Here is a 12,784-nt window from a genome sequence, read left to right as displayed (position 1 = left end):
TGCGTCTTATACCGGTGTCGCATGGGCACTTTTGATCGCGATCAGGGCTGATCTGGATAAGGAGCTGCTACACGGTCACATTTAATTGCGATCAAAAACTATCACAATTCGTGCATCACGATTTGGCTGATGCCCATGCCAAACTTAACCTGGCTCAGGCTGCACCGCGTAGCAGCGACCAACTTGCTAATCGCGCTCAAGAAGTCCGATCCGGATCGGCCCCGATTGCAATCAAAAGTGCATGTGTCAGTGACAACTATATTAAATTGGCTGAACCATTTGCAGGTTTGGTTATGGCATATGACTTCAAGTATTAACTGAGAATTATTTATTGTAAAAGGAAAGAGGTTGGAGAAGCATGTCGGTGAGGTTCCCAGTCCAGGGCTCCACAGGCCTCAGCAGCTGAGCCCGCCAAGCTTGGTTGAGGAGTGTTACTTGAGCCTCCTCTTCCTCGTCAGTGATCTGCTGGCCACGTTTGTTGGGAGCTAGGTTTCACTGTAGCAAGAAATGGATGCATTGACAGCTTTAGAACGTAGATTAAACTGTTGTGCCGCCCTGCAATAGGGCGCCTCGTGTTGAGATCATTGTCTCGTTACCAAGGAAGGGCAAAGTTCAAAGCGACACTGAAGAGAAAAAATGGATCGGTTTAGATAGATAAATTGTGCTCCGAGAACTCTAATGTCGTTAATTTCGCCATCATAGGTTTACTAATAGAGGACAAAATCAAGTTCAAAGTTTCATTTTCAAATTTCGCACTGAAATCTCCCCACGTGACGTCACGGATTTCAAAGTGTATTTATCGTATTTTGGCGCCATTGGCTCAACAAATTACAGCAAACTTGCTATGTTAAGTCCATGGCCCCCTCAGAGGACAATGTACTTCATTTTTACTGATTAGGAACTACATAGTAGGGTAGGCGCCGTCAAAAACGTGATGTCACAGCGAATGGTGCGGAAACTTCAAGGTGGCGTCCCCACCCACATTTTGTTTTCGCGCATTTTCTCGCTTACTAAGCGTCTTCTCGCAGCAAGCTTAGTGTTTTTGGTATTGTGAAAGAGTACTTTACTAATATGAGAAAAATTGTTTTGCTCTTTAGTGTCCTTTTAACGTCCCCAAAGCTGGGGGTCCAGTTTTCTGGGAAGGGGGAAGAATTTCCCTGTAAATCTCCATAAGAATACATACCGTATTTACTGGATTGTAACGTGACGGGTGACTTCAATAGAATTTCGGTATTCGATTGCAACACGAGGGTTGACTTTAGTAGCAAAAATACAAAAAAAAAAACTCGCGTTACATTCAGCAAAATATGGTAGGTTGGTGGATATGCCTCTTTGAGGATTGAGAGAAAGAAGATATGGATGGCCGCTAACAGTTTATCTACCTGCGCCTCACCCAAGACTGGCTCAGCAAACACAATGGAAGCCCTAGCGCAAACCCTCACAAAACCAAAGAAGCCATGAGGCAGGGGTTTTACACCATCACGGACTCTCAAGTCTAAATGTTTGTATTAATAGCCAGTCCCCAGTAGGTTCACTCTCAGGCAGAAAATAAATCCACGCATTCCTTAAAGGGATTGACAACTACCCTAGGTGTGCTGCAAAATTATACAAAGTCTATTAACTGGTGACTGAACCAAACATGCTGGTCGCCATTTACATAGAATAAAAAATTCTAGTAAGGGTAACAAATGTTTAACAAAAGACCACTTGCTGATAATTTCCGGGGTTTTATGGCCAACACTGCAACATGATCATGACTGATGCATGCCATCGTGGATAGCTCCATAGAATTTCGCTGCATGGGGTTCTTTAATGTGCACTGATAACACATAGTACACAGGCCTCTAGTGTTTAACCGCCGCAGTCGGGATCGGCACCGTGTCATACACAATGTAATTAAGTTTACTTATCTTCTGGTGGTTCGCACTGGAGTGGAAGACTGCGTAATTTGGTCTGCTTGCTGCCTAATTTTGTCCACACTTCCACCAAAAATATACTGTACATTACGTTTTTGTATTAGAAAGTGGTTACCAATAAGATTTATTCACAAGGAAATAAACATGTGCATGGATTAGAAACTTAATAGAACAAAGGTGAATTTTACCGGCTTTTTTTTTGGGGGGGGGGGGGGGGGTAGATGCAACATTAATGAGAAATAGACAATCAAGCCCAGGAGAGTATAGGGGATGTTATTTATAGTAATTATGATGCAAATGTGAAGAAAGTAAACTGGACGAAAAGATAACTTGTCACTGGCAGGGACCGAACCTGCAACCTTCGAATAACGCGTCCGATGCTCTATCAATTCAGCTACGGCGGCAGTCATCCTCCCGTCCACTTTAACGGGTACTTGGGAGTGTTAATCACCCCTCTCGTAGTCATGATGGCGAGTGTGGAACACTCTTGTTCTGCCTGCTAGCATTATGTAGCACGTGAGCTCTTTACGAGCTGGTAGCTGACCAAAAGTCCCTTGCATACTACCTGAAGGCATGGAGTCTGCCATAACGAGACGCTTGCCTAATAGAGCATCAAGCACCTAACGTTCGAGATCAACTGTTTGTGAGGAAAATCATGAGGCATTTTTTTTACTGCAAACAAGTGTCTAGAACAAAAACAAGTATAAAATTTTCATTTAACTAGAATTAAATGACATGAAGTTTTGCAAATCAGCCAATAATATTTTATTTCTTTCCCAGATTTGCTTTAACATTCATTCACTCTCTCGATGTGACATTTCCTTTTTATACAAGATATCTTGAACACCATTTATCCCAAAGAATCAGGCTGCTGAGTCAAGGAACCATGTACCTCACAGCAGCTGCTGTCTTTATATGGGATACACATTACATATAAAGGTTTTCTGCCCTCCCTATACTCGCATTTATGAAAGACCAGAGAAATATAGTATGCAATATTTGCAAAGTGTCGTGCTAGGCAACGAAACAAATAAAAGTCCAACTATTCTAGCCAGAGCATGTATACAGCAGACAACCGCTAGACTTAACTCAGTTGAAGTCTAGCAGTTGGGGGGGGGGGGGGTAGTGATTCTTAATAATAAAAAAAACAGGAAGCGAAGAAAAATAAGAGCCCCGCAACTGTCTATCTCTGGGATGACACCTCAGCAGTAGTTCTCAGGGGGAAGATAAGGAGGGGTTAAAAGAATAATAGGAAAGAGTGGGGTGTCCGGTCAACAGAGTTCAGGGACGGGGCCACGATCGGCCAGGGGCACGGGTACATCACGGAAAGGCGAACCTTGATCGGTGAGAGGTACACGGCTTGGCGGACGAGGCAACCATCACGGCATGACGATCGGCGAGAGGCGGAGAAGACTAGGCATCGCGGACGACGCAACCGTTGCACATGAATTCCACGGAGCGAATCACCTCTAGCGGTTGTCCTGTATCTTTCGCTGTAGTCCTTGTGTGTGTTCGCTAGTAATATGGAAGCATTCAATCAGTACCAACTAGCCCAGCTAAATGCATCCACGAGTTGCTGTTTGTGGCACAATCATTGGTAGACAAGAAATCTTGGTAAAGCCATGTGGCTGGTACACAGAGCCCTTGCTAGATGCCTCGCCGATGTGGCTTTACCTCTTGCAAGCAACAATTAGGGCCCGCAGGGTTCATACAGGTTTCAAAGAAGAAAATTCAAGGAATTTCAAGAGCCTGTCGCACGTTTTTCAAGGACTAAAAAACGGCATCCACATGATGATTTGAAGTGCGGAGAACTTTAGGGGCCCGGCTTGTCGTCCATCCATACATCTCATGTGGCGTAGTCACGCTCACAGTAAAGAGCTCAGTGAAGGCCATAACAAGGCTAGCAATGCTCAAAATCACGTTAAAATGAAAGAACCAGTTTTAAAATAATATAATTAACAGAAGTAACAAAGAAGTAATTGCTGTAATTAACTTAACACTGCAAAAAACATTTTGGAAACATGTGAGTGACTCCGGCGTTGCACAAGAGAGAGCGCCGCCGTCTCGCCAAGTGCGCGATGGCTCCTCCCACCGGCACCTACTCTGGCGGCCAATTAGCACGTGCTGTGTTGCAACCGCACCTGCACGGAACCTTTATAAACCACTCCTCGCTTTTCCACCTAAATTCTCCGTATGGATCCAGCTGTGCAAGAGTGCATCGAGTGTCAGTGAGCGCTGGCTCGCGCAAGACAGCGTCGACGCCAGACAAATTCTAAGGTGAACGCTCACAAGCAGCCGCCACTTGACAAGAGCAACAACAGCCACTGCCTCTCCATGTGAACTCCCAGTGAGCAGCTGCAGAACGTAAGGGATGACAACAGAACCCCGGCATCACTAAAGCTAGGACCGCTGCGGCTCGTTAGTGCAGGCAAGCCGATCGTAAACTCAAGGTAAAGCAAGCACAAGTGAAACTTTTACAGCACCAGACTAATTCAACCATGGTGCGCGAGAAGGTAGCTGCCGCGCAATGTCAAATGCACCAGAATAACTCAACTACCTTTCCTGTGTGCAACAACACCAGCAACAATACAACCATACTATAACAGCATTTAATCGTCATTACACATTACCACTCAGCACATAACATTAAAACCTCACGATACCATAATACCCACATTGCAACAACAACAATTGTTAGCATCAATAACAATAGGGGGTATGCACATGACGTCATCCGCGAGGAGCGCTAGCGGTGGGGTTGCCATTTTGACGGTCCGCGCACTCTCCGCACGTGCTGTGTCAGAGATCCGTACGGCACAAATGACTAGAGACCTCCATAACACCTCCTGCACGCCTACGCACGGACGGCGTATACGAACAGACCTCCAAGATGGCACGGCGATGGTGTTGCCACCTTGCGGATCAAGGCTCAGTGCATGCCCCCTATAACAGCGCAACGGGAATCGTTGGGTGCCTAGTGCTACGCACTTCCTCAGGTTTCACAATAGTGGACAGTGTGTCTACCAACCTGGAAAAGTCAGGAAATTTGGACACATCTCGAAATGTCAGGGACTAGTCATGGAATTTCTGAAAAACCTGGCCAGGTCATGGAAACTGACAGCAGTCTGTGTGACCGTCATGGAAATAATCTTTACCTTTTATCAGAGCTTGAAAAATCGCTCCTTTGGCTGCAGTGACAGTGAACACCTAAGCAGAAGCATTAAAAAAAAAAGAGACAGTGCATAACTGTTGCTTCTACAGATCACAGAGTATCTCTCAAATCCCAAGCACGACGTTACTCACGCCGATAAGTTTGTGCATCCTTGTCTTGGTCATAATCTCGGCTCAGCTTGAAAGCATGCTGGATAGGCTAGAAGTACCATCAGCAGAGGCTCGCCAGGCCATGTCAAGCTTATTCAGTGGCAATGAAACAGAAAATGTCCTCAGCTATACACTTATTGCTGGTAGCTCGGGTTTCAAGGGTAGCATGGCATAACTGCAGCTATACATCTCATTTCGGTTTCTTGAAATCGTATTATTAAATCTGTGATTACTTTTGAGCATCGTGTCTATCGAAGAGTACGTAAATGAAAGGAATGCACCGACCTCCATGATTCCTCCACGGAATTGAGGAAACTGTTGCCTCCTGATACGGCAATGGTGCTGCCCCACCGTCTGTTGCAGCATGACAAATTCCTCTGTGCCGCCACAGAAAAAACACAAATACACATATACCAGACACACAAACTGTGCTCATGTGTGGGTTGTGCGGTTGCACAGGGTTTTACTTTTTGTTAAGATGCACCAACTTGCCCAACAACAAGTTCATCTAAACTACAGAGGTCAGTCATACATGCAAGCGTGCTTGACCAGCACTGCAAAAGTGCGTTTGCAGGGGTGAGACAGCTGCGCATATTGCGCATTTTTGATACAATTCCGTTTTCCTGCGCCAAGCTGCTCCAAAAGCATGAAAATCGCAAAAATTGCGCCGAACTGCTCCAAACCAGCCTCGAAAGCCAGAATTTCTATGCCCACGTCAGCTTCATTGGGAAAAAAGGCAGAGTTGACAACATGATTTTCCAATTTGCACCTATAGCAGAGACTGGGATACTAAGAAAATGAGACGTTCGCAAAACGCGTAGACGCGCCCAACCGTGCTTCTATGCACCTTTCTAATGAGGGCTCCCATGATGCCGCCATAACCTCCTCTGAGTTGTAAATATACGTGGCGCCCCAAAAATGTTCTGCCGTGCCCCGAGCGTGCTGCTGCTTCTCGCTAGGCTGTGTCCTCTGGCGCTATCAAGTGGCATGTGTAGTGGGAATGGCCAGTGCCTCCTCTATAACTTTCAGTGCCTGGTGGACGGGGAGGAGAACAAAAGGCGCGACCGTCGGCGCGAGTACAACGGTTCACCGCCAGGCGCCGCCACCCAAACAGGGTTTCGCGTTCTTTCGCCGCTTTCGCTCGCTGCCCGCGCATCAGTTGCGCAGGTGCGGCTGCTAGTTTCGTGTCGCGATTTTTTCGACTTCAGGGTTTCTTGAGATGCTGACAATGATCGGTAGAAGCAAGGCCTACTCGATCGCTAAGCTCTTGAGCTCGCTCGCAACAAACACAAGACTTGGCAAAACCCGCAGTCGCTGACTTGGCGCTCGGCCGCGGAGCAAGTTTATACAAAACCCGATTCAAAATCAGTCTACGTTCCACCATTAACCAAATCCAACTGAACCAATTTGCTGTCCCAATTCAATATATCTCGTGAAATATTAACCCAACATTAAGAAAAAGGCGTGCTGTTTCTCTGTCCAGGGTCCAACCTGCTGCCTAAGATTAAATCACCAGGTGACAAGGAAAAAAAAAATTTATTGGAAGAAAGCAACCTTTCTCGAAGCCGTACATATGCTGCCCCGCTATTAAAACATTTGCGCACAAAAAAAATAAATATAAAATTACACACACAATGATTTTCACACCCTTACATCCATTGGCATAATAGTGAAACATTTGGTGGCAATTAAAGAAACGTTAACTGCACAAGGAAACAATATTTCACAGCCATGCATACATTGGCCTAAGAGTGAGACATTTGCTGACAAGAAAAAAGATCATAAATTGCACAAAACTATTTTTCAGAGCCATGCATACAATAGCCTAAGGTTAAAACATTTGCTGACAAGAAAAAAATATCATAAATTGCATAAGAGAATATTTATCACAGCGCTGCATAAAATGGCTTGCAATGAAAATATTTGTTGACAAAATAAAATATCACATAATACACAAGGACACAACCTTTCTCAAATCCTTACATACTTCCTTGAAAGTGGCTTCCTCGCGAAATATTTGCAAGCATCCTGCTTGTCAGTCACATTAAATGCATAGTTCGAGAGGAGTGGCCTGAGGAAGTAAATACATATGATGTTCATGAGTCGCACCCTGTGGTCATAGCTGCCATCACTGTGGCATTTAAGGAGCCTTGATGCACAGAGGGCTGGAATTGTGTACTTTGTCAAGGTACTGAGTGGCTTTGCCAAAGTCGGGTTGTCTTTGAGCGCACCGTCTGCAAAAGCTCGCAAAGTGTCAAGGACAAAAAGGAGCTGGTCAGATGGATACAGCAAACCACCTCGGTCCTGGTGGCGTGTCAGCTGCAGGAGCGGCTGGTTGCTGGCTGGCTTCGAACACACAGAGACACAGTTTTCACAGTTCACTTTTTCACTCACCACACGGGCAATGTAGCCCCCTACATATGCTGTGGCCGATATTTGAAGAGATGGCAGGTACTGAGGCAACACAGAAGCGGTTAGCCTTTGCAACACCACAACTGCCTTTTTCATAGAAGGTGGTGTTTGCACATCTGTGTTTGCAGTAGAAGGAAGCGGCACGGACAAAGTACACGACGGTTGCGAACTTGAAGCACCGGCAGGTAGGGGCACTGATGTTGAACTCTCAGCATGAGCAACATTTGATGCTGCACTAGCCGCAGCGATTCCGGTCTTCAGGATTTTTTCGAGACCCGAAAGTGCAGCACGAACATCCAGCGTGTCATTTGTGCCTGATGACATCCTCAATGTTCCAAACAATGACTCTATTGGGTCACTGTTGAACCGGCGTGTAAGAACAAAGAAGAAGCTCTCATCTGTGAGCAGGTATCTTATACATGCCAGTGTAGAGTAAGTGGTGACGAGAACAGCCTCGTACGTCTCCTTCGTAAGAAATTCTCGTGGATGGTTGCACCTCTTCTTCAGCCCATCCAAATACAATGGAAAGGTGACTTCAAGCCATTCGAGCCTAGGATCTTAAACGTCGTCATAGTGTCGAGCATCAGCAAAATTCTGATATATGTGCTGCACAGTATTGCTTGTGTCGTGCAGTACAAACCAGCGGTAAAAATTCTTCATGAAGGTAATGGTTGGGCCTGCATGGGAAAATGATTTGGAGCATGTATGCCCAGCTTGACCTTTCAAGTACTCTAAAGCAGCCGTCACGCTTGGGGAGAGGAGCTGAACAGCTCTTCCAACGTTCATTTTTTCTATATTATTAGGGAAAACATGCTTCCGGCTCAAATATCGGACAGGTTTTACAGTTAAACCTTTCTGCATCTCGTACAGGTCCTTGATGAAGGAAGCAGAAATTTCACATTTTGGCCCAATATCATGCGACAACAGTTGTGACCGGACGTTCTTTAACACATGACACGGGTCGAAACTCATGAAAAGGAGTCTGTCTGGGTCACAGGGATGTTCAGTCTTGTAGGTTACCAATCCATTCCCGAGAAGTTTGATGGCATTCACATTAACTTTGTGATTGTCGGTCACTAGCCGCACAATCTTAAATCCACATGCTTCCACTTTCTTCATTACAAAAACAATCAATTTATGAAGTTGGTCGCCGGTAAGTCCCTTCGTAAAGTAGTAAGCCACTGGTATTCGGAATGCTGTGCTCATGCCACTAATCACGAAACAAAGAAGTGAATTGGCTAAAACAGGGCTGCTGCTGTTTTGTTCTAGATCAACATCTACGTGCCCAACAAAGCAATCCCTTTGCTTGTGGTACTGTAACTTTTCTTTTATCCTCATTTCGTCAACGATGAGAGAGCAGACCCTTGACTGAGGCTTGTCCAAGTTTTTAGCTTCTGTAGCTAACCTGGTTTCAACCAGTTTGCTGAAGCCTGTCTCACCACTGGTAGTGCCAATGTAATTCGTCAGGGTTGTTCGACTTGGAAGTTTTAGAAGCGTTTCACGTCGCATGTGCTCGTATGCTTTTGTTGACAAATGTCGAAGGACCACGCACCGACGAGTTGTCTCTTCAGACCAGGTTGGCCTTTTTTTCTTAAAATTTGTGATTTGGTCTAGCAAAAACAATGCTGCAGGCTGTTGCTCTGTGGCCCTTTGTCTGATATACGAGATATCTGACGCCAAGGAATCTTCTTGCAGCTTTCTTAGCTCCAATTTGTACTTTTCCACAGTCCGTTGCAACCTAAGTGCCTGGTTCCTCAGGTCCTTTTCTTTTCTTTTCCATTTGGCTTTTTCTGTGGTCAGCAAACTTGACACTTGCCTGCTGTCGACCTGAATACCTCGGTCACATGCACGAGGCTTGAGTGCACCTTCCTTATCATGCGTAACATCATTGCGCTGATCGGTTTGGCTGACACTATCGGCGGTGTCCATGGGCTCTGGTTCCTCCCATTCAGGTTCTGGTGGTCTGGGTGCTGCAGGTGGCAACAGCCCAGTAGCGCCGCTTGTCGCATGACCGCTCCCCAGTCTCAACGGAGCACAAGCTCGCTTTTCAATGCTTGCTGTGCTTCGTTCAGCACTTCCTTTTGGCTGCAAGTGTTTGGGGTAATCTTCAAAAACTGAAGGCACTGCACCTTTCTTCAACCGTCGTCTCTTTCCTTCAAGAAAGTCTTCGACGCGAAAATGACGGCTACATACCTTCGTGTAACAGGACGTTGCATTTGGCGACCAGCCGTCCCGCCGAATAGCGGCCAACCACTTCTCTCGTACGTCGGCGGCAGCAGGAACTTCATGGAAAGATAGTCCAGGCACTTTCTTTTTTTCGTCCGACTTGCACAGCGGCACGCAGCAGTACGACATCGCAAGTCATGCAAGCTACGTGCTCACGACAAAGGATAAAAAAAAAAACTTCCACCGCATTCAACGTGTCAAGGCACAACAAGGCAAACAAGCGCTCCAGGCCGCGCCCGCACCAGCACTACCGGCAGAGCACCCGACCCTGTTTGCACAGCGCCACCACGCAGTGGTGGCGAGCGGGAGAAACGAAAGCGCCGACGGCCGCAGGAGGGTGTTCAACCAGGCACTGAAAGTTATAGAGGAGGCACTGGAATGGCTCTCAGTTTCTTCATTGTGCGTAGCGTGCTCCTCCGGTCACAGTGGTATTCACGTCGACGCTGCTGCGTGTGGTCACCTACGCGCGCATTTGCTGTGGGAATGTTTGTACCGTTACGACCCATACCGTGCACGGGAGAGGCATCACCCTTGTTGCATCAACGCAGCGACAACTAGCTTCCTGCATACGGCGCGTCTCTGAGATGCTCTGGCGGTTTTTCACGCCGAAGCTGGCAGCGGACTGATGCGAAGCGCCTTCGCGTCGTTCCCCAATAAAAGTGTGAAATATGCTTACAACGGCGCTATGCTCGCAGTACCGTACGCGATAGTCAGTGCGAGATAGCTTTATGAGATAGTAAATGCGGCGAGGTATCTTGGCGCCCGCGCCGCGCTCTCAAAGGCGGTTCCGCACGAGGGGGCAGCGAACGGCGGTAGCGTGCCTTTGTTCTCACCTGTTCAAAGCGTGCAGTGGGTTTGACGCTACGCCAACTGCGTGGCCGAGCTGAAGGCGCTTATTGTGATGTCCTCCTTACAAACACTGACCTACAGGAAGCTCTGGAGAAGCTTGAAAAGCTAAATAAGCAGATCTACAAAAAAAAAAATCACAGTTTCGCCGCAAGGGCGAAGCAATGAATGCGATAGCAAGAAATCGAAATGTCACACGAAGAACCAGAAGCAGCTCGATACTTGCAGTGTGCTGCTGAAGCACAAAGAAGGACGCCCTAAATGAACGCACAGGCATGCACAGGGCAAGCGTGAACTAACAACTGTCACAGTTGTTACCCCTATGTGCTTGATCAACACACTGCAAGTGTCGACAATGGAGAATCAGACGCTTGCTTGCTTGACCCTTAATTCTTGGCTCTTACCCACTACGGGGGATTGGCCATGAAACCGGCGGTTAATAAGTGGGGAAATTTAGAATTTAGACGCTCTTGGATATTTCTGCTTTTAAACTGCGGCGCGTGGAGTGACCCTCTGCGTCTCCTACCACAGTGGGCATCTGATGCAAGGTGCGCCCGGTGTCCTTTGTCTTTTTTTTTTAAAGACGATAGTCTTTATTGGGGAACTTAAACGCAGAAATTTTGGTCTGTCTTTCTGTCTGTCTGTCTTTCTGTTTGTCGGCACGTCCCTCGATTCGGCCACTCGGCCAAAGTTGAACCACTTGCCCAAGGGCCAGCCGTCTTGAACTGGTACAGCTGTTCATACTTGTGAACGTTGTCGTTCAAAAAGTAAATATCATGCATATCTGAGGTGCAACATCACTAGGTAAGTATTAGGTGGCGTGTTCCTTTAATAGAAAATGCATACATACGTAATTTTAAGGACCCTAGTTTCTTAAAGGGCCCCTCACCAGGTGACCTAACGAATTTTAGTTAGACATTGCAAGTTGTTGCGAGCCCAATACAGAGCATTTTGCCACAAGAGTTTTTCTAATCGGTCGGTTAGAAGCTGAGAAAAACAATAATTTGTAGCGGCGCGAAACCATGATGCGAGGAGGCGAGCTGCAAACCCTTGCCGCTCGCCCCGTGTAGCCTTCGCAAGCCAAATCCCTTCCCTGCCCTCTTCGGCACGCGAGCAGAAGGATCACATAACGCATACGCATGAACACGTCATGCGCACAAAATGTCACGAGCGCATGACGTGCCCGAACCAGCCCGAACCCCCGAGACGCGAGCGGTGTTGTGGCGGCGTTCTTTTCGATTCATCTCTGCAAGTTATGCCGAATGCGCCCTCGCCGATCACTTGGCTTTTAACCTATTACTGAGCACGAAAGCTGCAACATTTGTACGGACGCGAGACTAGCGGTGTGCTGCATGAACATAGTTAGACGCGGGAGGATAAATGAGCCTAATGAGCGCTGGAACGCGGTAGAAAATTAGTTTCTTTGCAAAGGGTGGCGTCTGCACGATGCGCAAGGCGCGAGAACACGATCGCGTGCGAAACGGAGGTAGATTAGTCTCGAATCTCGCTGCGATTCGCAGTAAAAATTAAAAAAAGAAAACGCACACATTTCGTTTGTGTGTTTTATTATTGCTCTCAAGTTTTATTCATCCATTCAAGCAACAAATTACACAAACTACACGTCGTGTCAAATAATTATCGCAGTGTCACGTGCTACTGTTGGCGACGTCAGAGCACAGTCGTCTACGTAGAGGAGCGATGTCACAGCACTACCATCTACGTAGGGCCATTCTCTCACGTACGTCATCCCCTCATTCTCTGGGCGCGCGGACGCGAGAAGAAGGGAAAGCAGCGTTCAGCTTGAAATTTGACCCATTTACGCGGCGCGTAGCGTTGCAAATTTTGGCAGACGTAATCGTGAACGCCCAGTGCATGCATTGCACTCGTCAGCTCAAAATTGTCAAACCTGGTGAGGGGCCCTTTAAGCTGCGCTGAAAATGCATAAGAATGGAAGCTTGAGCGAGTTGGTATGCGTTCATCTTTGTTGAAACAGCGCTCACTAGACGACGACGAAGTAAAAGAAGGCACAGGACAGGCCTGTCCTGTGCCTTCTTTTACTTCGT

At 46.9% G+C, this 12,784-nt stretch overlaps 1 protein-coding gene and 1 long non-coding RNA gene across 2 annotated transcripts; both read right to left on the bottom strand.

Annotated features, from left to right (window-relative positions):
* Positions 1–311: 311 nt before the first annotated feature.
* LOC119376981 (uncharacterized) lies at positions 312–6,727 on the bottom strand. Its single transcript, XR_005180715.2, has 2 exons — positions 5,523–6,727; positions 312–495 (listed from the first exon to the last, which is right to left on the bottom strand). It is a non-coding gene; the product is annotated as an uncharacterized LOC119376981 (long non-coding RNA).
* A 121-nt stretch (positions 6,728–6,848) lies between these two features.
* Positions 6,849–10,010, bottom strand: LOC119376980 (uncharacterized). The gene has a single exon (XM_049411514.1). It carries the CDS (start codon positions 10,002–10,004, stop codon positions 8,208–8,210), a length of 1,797 nt encoding a protein of 598 aa, XP_049267471.1. The 5' UTR covers positions 10,005–10,010; the 3' UTR covers positions 6,849–8,207.
* Positions 10,011–12,784: the final 2,774 nt, after the last annotated feature.

This window comes from Rhipicephalus sanguineus, unplaced genomic scaffold (genome assembly GCF_013339695.2).
Source record: "Rhipicephalus sanguineus isolate Rsan-2018 unplaced genomic scaffold, BIME_Rsan_1.4 Seq304, whole genome shotgun sequence".
NCBI lineage: Eukaryota > Metazoa > Arthropoda > Arachnida > Ixodida > Ixodidae > Rhipicephalus > Rhipicephalus sanguineus.
This window is presented reverse-complemented; position numbering and strand designations above follow the sequence as displayed.

What these genes read in the sequence shown, in the direction of transcription:
- LOC119376980 (XM_049411514.1), bottom strand. Translation starts at nt 10,004, where the DNA reads ATGTCGTACTGCTGCGTGCCGCTGTGCAAGTCGGACGAAAAAAAGAAA.